At 34.0% G+C, this 6,144-nt stretch overlaps 1 protein-coding gene across 7 annotated transcripts in view; it reads left to right on the top strand.

The window, feature by feature from the left end:
• Positions 1 to 6,144, top strand: part of BCL11A (BCL11 transcription factor A) — a 222,148-nt gene that overhangs the window by 6,095 nt on the left and 209,909 nt on the right. For all 7 annotated transcript variants that reach the window (XM_087883296.1, XM_087883295.1, XM_087883294.1 and 4 more), the window contains exon 2: positions 4,690 to 5,019. In XM_087883296.1, the coding sequence (XP_087739422.1) occupies positions 4,690 to 5,019 (330 nt within the window). The remainder of the gene's footprint in view (positions 1 to 4,689; positions 5,020 to 6,144) is intronic.

Here is a 6,144-nt window from a genome sequence, read left to right as displayed (position 1 = left end):
GTTATTTGAAATGCAAAACCTTATGTTTATTGCAACATAACTGACACACTTTTGAACATGCTGCTATCACCTTCCAAACACGTTGCAAGATTCATTCTCCCTCCCTTCCTTCAGCCAAACTGATAACCTAATTTGACTCTTATCTGAAATGAGAGGTAGGGGGTGGGGAAGGTGAAGTGGCTGTTTGGGGGAAAAGATGCCCTTTTTTCCAATGTAAAGACAAGATTTGTAACTATATTTCAGTCTCTGCTCCACATTCACCTGCAGAATACTTGAAAATTAGCCCCCAAAATAAATATACAGAGAAGTGTAAGTTTTTGTTTAAATAGAGATTTGTGGTGTGTAACAAGGAATCTGTAGAATTCCTATAGAAGTTTATTTTTTATGTCTTCTTTCCCTTGTCTTGGGGAGCAAAATGAGAGAATGGGGGATAATGAGATTATAGCAGAGAGGGCAATTTATGTGAGTTGGGTTAAAACAATTCTTTTTTTTTTCGTTTCTGTATAATTTTTTTAATTTAAATGTGAATTTTAGCCACTAGGAGGCAGAATGAGATCAAGAAAGCTTAGTGAACTTGAACCTGATCCTTTTGCTCACACATCTTTTAATTTTCTATATTTTTCATTTGGCATAGGAAGGTGGGGTGAGAGTTCTGTGTATTTATGTATATGCTGTGTGTATGTGTTCAGATATTCTCCCTTCTTTATCTCCCACAGTTCCTCTGTAATTCAGCTCCTCCTTTTTTGCTTTTAATTTTATTTCCTGTGTTAATCTTTGGGAAAGGACTGTAACATTCAAATTATTCTTTTACCAGATTCCCTCCCATATAGAACATTTACAGTTACTGCTTTTCATCTTGTTATTCCCCTCCCCCCCACAGCAATAGTTCTGTTTGAAAAAACAGCATTAAAATAATTATTACATGATCAAGCCACTACAACATAGTATTTGATTATTTATTTATCCACACAACACAAAATAAACTGAGAAAGGCATCTCCTCTTATCATTTAAAAATACTATTTCTTAGATGGCACCTAATTTTTCTGATAAAGAAATGCTACAAAAATTCAAGGGTATTAAATTTCTTTCCAAAGACTTTTGGGTGCTTTGGCTTGACTTGCAGAGCATCTGCTTTTGTTTGGGTGGCTTTGAGGGCTGTTTTCATTCAGTCTCAGTCCTATTAGAAAGCTTATTGTTGCTTTTGAAAATCAATTGGTTTATTTTGTTTTTAAAGTAAATCTCTAGGAGAACAGCTGGCTGAAAAGGCAAGCAAATATTTTGGCTCCCTTGCAAGTATTACTAGATGAGGTTTCTGAGGCTAACCTATATCCCCCCCAATTGTGTTTTGTGCTCCTTCCCAAGTTTACATCCATCCAGATGTTCATTCACCTAAACACTATTAAAATTTCTTCTTTCCTTTCTTTCTTCTCTTTTTTAACATCATTCCCTTCTCTCCTTCAGTTTCTGTTAAACTAATCCACTTGAATGCAAAGTTGAAACTGAGCTGTTGTTTCAGTTTTAACTATTTTGCAGGATGGGTAGGGAGAAATATATGTTTTAATTGCTTTGTATTATTTTTATACGTTTGATTGCTTGTTCATTCCTAATTCATATTTCAAAATGAAAGACATGTTTTCTACTATAATCTGGAAAATGCCTCCTTTGGCATTTCTGCTTCTGTGTTCTTTCTTTTTCCTCTTATTCTTTGTAAAGAAGTGAAAATCTGTGGCACTAGTGTTTTGTTTTTTAATTAAAAACTCTACCTTCCTTTTAGGTTGGCCTTTAAAAGAGAAAATACAATCCGCTTTTTTTCATTAATGTTGTATTAATTTAAACAAAAATATCAGATAAAATACAAAAAAGTGATGGCCAACGAATTAGAAACAAAGCATACCATGCAAATAATCAACAGCAAGGATGATAATACATTATCTCTTTGAATTGCAAACATACTTTTAATAACAGCAGTACACTTTTGCCCTGCATTCTGTATTTTAGGAAACCGTTTTTTAAATAAACTTAGCGTGCTAGCTCTTGCTCATTTATTATCTTATCATTAGTCTTGATTAGCAATCATTTATATTAAATGCATAAACATATGGAAGGTATGGGTTTTAAATCTGTACATTTTAATATCTTTTTCTTAAGAACCTTGCTTCTTATAAAATTAATTGGATGAATTGCTAAGGTGCAATCAACAATACTTTTTAGTTTTACTTGATATGCTATTATTTAGTGAAAATCAAGATCAATTCACAGCCAACCTTATAAGAAATCATTTCCCCCAGCCGTTATTTAGTATAAATTTTAACTGCTTAGGAAACAAATGTTTTGTGTTTTCTTGCTAAACCAAATTACTGATTTCACAATTGTTTTAGGCCGTAGTCTTATAGTTTGACTAATTACTCCTTAGAACTTCCTGTTTTATAGAAAATACTTTGCTTCTTGGATTGGGCTTTGAAGCTTGCATGGAAAAATATTTCCAATATTTAAATATTTTCAGGATAGAATGTGCTGAAACAATTCGTTCTTGTATTTGTTGCCTGCCATTTTGTTAGAGAGAACTAGATATTTGCTCACCCAAAAATAGTAGAAGAAAGTAGATACTGTAAAATCACTCATAGTCCCAATTTCCCCCTTGACTATTAATCACTAACTGGTATTACTGCATTATTTTTGGTCAAGAGAGCTTAAGTGGAACCTATGGACTGAAGATATTTTAATGTAAATATAATGTTCATTTTTCTATAATCATTATTACTCTACATTTAGGAGTAAACTTGGGAGACAAAAATAATGTGAAAGCAGAGACTTGCAGAATTGTTGTTTAGAAGGAGCTATGACATCCTAAAATTATGTTCCATTGCACATATGGGAATTTCTTAAGATCCCCTTAATTCGGAAACAAATTTAATCTGAGTATATTTTTAAAAAATACCAAATCTCTTCCAATATGACTCAGTCAAATTAAAATCTATTTTTTGATTCTCTGTGGCTTTAAATTCATTAAATGTGAAATTGGCCATATACTAAAGAAGGTCAAGCTGATTAACTGTTGAGGTATTGTGTCCTTTCACTTTTTTCTTAACTAGTAGCTTTTGATATTTTGCAAGAATGCTATTTCATGTTTGTTTATAAGTGAAAGTACTGTACGGTTGTAATGAAATTACATCACAAGAAGAATTTTTCTTCTCCCTCTCTTTCAATCTCTGTGGAAGACTGAAATCATGAACATTTTCTGCAAAAATACTTTAATAGAAAATAATAGCGGGAGAAAAAGCTAATTGCTGTATATCTACCTCGTTAAAATACCTATTGGTATACTGCCTATATAAACAGAATTTTATTGGAGCTTTCTGGAGCTTGTTCAGCAAATTAATCAACTTGGACAACCTTAAGAAAGGTGCTGTAAAGAAATGAATTTGGTGATGAATGCTGGAATTCAGTCACGTTTATACTAATATTTATACCTTATGAAGGCCCTCATTACTAATACATTCTGAGTAAATGCCTCTAAATGGGGAAAAGGACTAATAATTTGGTTTATTTTCCTAGATGTTCAGTAGCATCTTAATTGTAACTGGAAATTTTCAGTAGTTTTTTTTTTTTTTTTTTAATTTGATTTATATGCCGCCCTTCTCCGAAGACTCAGGGCGGCTTACAATGTGCTCAGTTTGAAGATACATTTTTATATTTTGTAAATTAAATGTTTGGATGTTCTTGTTTTTTTAATAATACTTGATAAATAAATAAAATACTGCAGATTTATCTTGTTTTTCTGTTTGCTTGATCATTTTAGAGAATATTTCTAGGAAATTCTGTGTGCATCTGCATATGTATGACACAGAACATAGGAACATACTTAAAAACCACGGGCTGTTCAGGTAATGAGTGCCAACTGGCGGATGGACACAAGCAATCTTTTTCGTAATTGTGTGACTATGCTTGCTTATATTTTTGTATGCATATCCAAACACTTGTATGCATAAGTGTACCCTAAAGTAGCATATTCATTCCAACATATGACACTAACAGGGAGAAAGTAAATATTATTTTGTGAAAAGAAAGGAAATCCATGGATTTATAGATAGATAGTTCTGAGGTTTACTTTTGGAGGAGTTGAATAAAGGTAAGAATTCTGAGACATTTGTATTTTTATTTAACTTGCTCATTTGTAAATAGCAGATTTCTCTCTCTCTCTTGTTCTTTGAGCTATGAAAGAATCTGAAATTCTCACCTTCTCAGTTATTAGCATTATAGCTGGTTTTCCTTTAGATACAATTGCTTGGCATTGCTGATAAATTTGTTTTCTTATAGCATGACAACATGCTATAAAGGAGAAACTCCTTAAGTTTGGGACAGGAGTGACCTAATTTTTTCTTATTAAAACTAATACTATAATAAAACATATAATCATTTTAAAATGGGTGTGTAATGCATTTTGTTTTAAGAAAGGCTCTTGATGAAGTAAAATACTTCTGTGGATGCTCCCCCCTCCCCCCCCCTTTTCTTTTTGTTCAGCACAATGTTAGATTAGAAGTGTGTTAGTACTGCTACCCAATATTTGGGATTTTTTTTTTTTTTTTAAGTTTGGGCTGTACTCTGCAAACATACTTTCCCTCCCCAATTCTTTTTATTTCTTAATCTGTATTTGAATTCCTGATTTCCTTTGTTTCCTTCTTTGCAGCCGAACCTATTGAAGCCATTCTTACAGATGATGAACCAGATCATGGTACCTTGGGAGCTCCAGAAGGCGACCACGACCTCCTTACCTGTGGCCAGTGTCAGATGAACTTCCCTCTGGGGGATATTCTTATTTTTATTGAGCACAAACGGAAACAATGCAATGGCACTCTTTGCCTAGAGAAGGCTGTGGATAAGCCCCCTTCGCCCTCGCCAAGCGAGCTGCGAAAAACTTCCAATCCTGTGGAGGTTGGCATCCAGGTCACACCTGAGGATGACGATTGTTTGTCAACGTCATCTAGAGGAATTTGTCCCAAGCAGGAACATATAGCAGGTAAATCAAAGTGATGGGGGGAGGGGAGGCAGGAATGGCATGCTTACAGGCTGCACATTGAAATTTTGTTGTTTTGTAAAAAATGTTTTCTGACATTTCATTTTACCAGTTCATGAATTAAAATTTCATTATTTCTATTTATAGTAAGTATGCACACCTTCAGTTCTTTCAGTTATCTATAGAAGCATAAAACTCATGGCATATCATAGAATAATTTTCTAGCTGCTCTCTTTCACATCTTTCATGTTCTACACATTTTTTGACATTGGGTTGCCAAATTGTGCTCACCCAAAGAAGAGGATGCAGAAGAGAACTAAGCTTTCCCCCCCATCTGCAGCTTTTTAAAAAGTTTCACTGTTTCCTCCCTTTATACTTACTTTACAAAAATGCCTTCACAGCAAATATAATTACATATCATACTTTATCATTATGTTTTAACATAGATCATAGGTTTATGGTATTAGGAAACAAATAAAATATTATGGACAGATGGATATCCCTATCTTTGCAGTGAATGTTCATGAGTGTAGATTTGATTGGCTCTTGTTTTCTGTCAAAAGTTCCTGGTGTATGTCTGTGCACTTTAGTAGTCATAGATTTATTGCAGGAAACGGGTACAATCCCACCACAATCATAAAGTAAGTTCCTTATGAAGTGTAAACCATCTGTGTCCACCTGTTACTCTTGCTTAGTTCTTATTCTGGTTCTTTGGTTGGAAAGAACCTAGAAAGTGTCGTCCTACAGTGCCGTTAAGTCATACAAAAATAAGCTTTACTTCTCAGAAGAATCCTTTCTCTCAAATTTCAAAGTTGATCGAACCAATGTGTAAAATGGAGACAAAACCCAAATCTGGTAGCTTTTCCTCCCCAAATTTTTATACAAGTTTTTTATATAGGTCATTGAAGGGCACCAAAGCCTCCTGGGAATCCAATATGCCTGCTGCAGAGTTTAGAGTTCTTCTGCTATTCCTGGTGCTTGATGGAATTGATTCTGTAGCCTTTTTATTTTTAATCATAATTTTCTGCAGACTGTGGTGTAAATGTAAAAGAGGAGTTAACACCCACCCTCAAACCCCACCCCCACCCCCGTTCCATTTTGTCTGTTATTGCATGGACTGTAATTAAA

Source organism: Pantherophis guttatus, chromosome 1 (genome assembly GCF_059756535.1).
Source record: "Pantherophis guttatus breed Tessera chromosome 1, ASM5975653v1, whole genome shotgun sequence".
In the NCBI taxonomy this organism is placed as follows: Eukaryota; Metazoa; Chordata; class Lepidosauria; order Squamata; family Colubridae; genus Pantherophis; species Pantherophis guttatus.
Note: the sequence above shows the minus strand (reverse complement) of the source record. Positions and strands in the feature narration are given on the sequence as shown.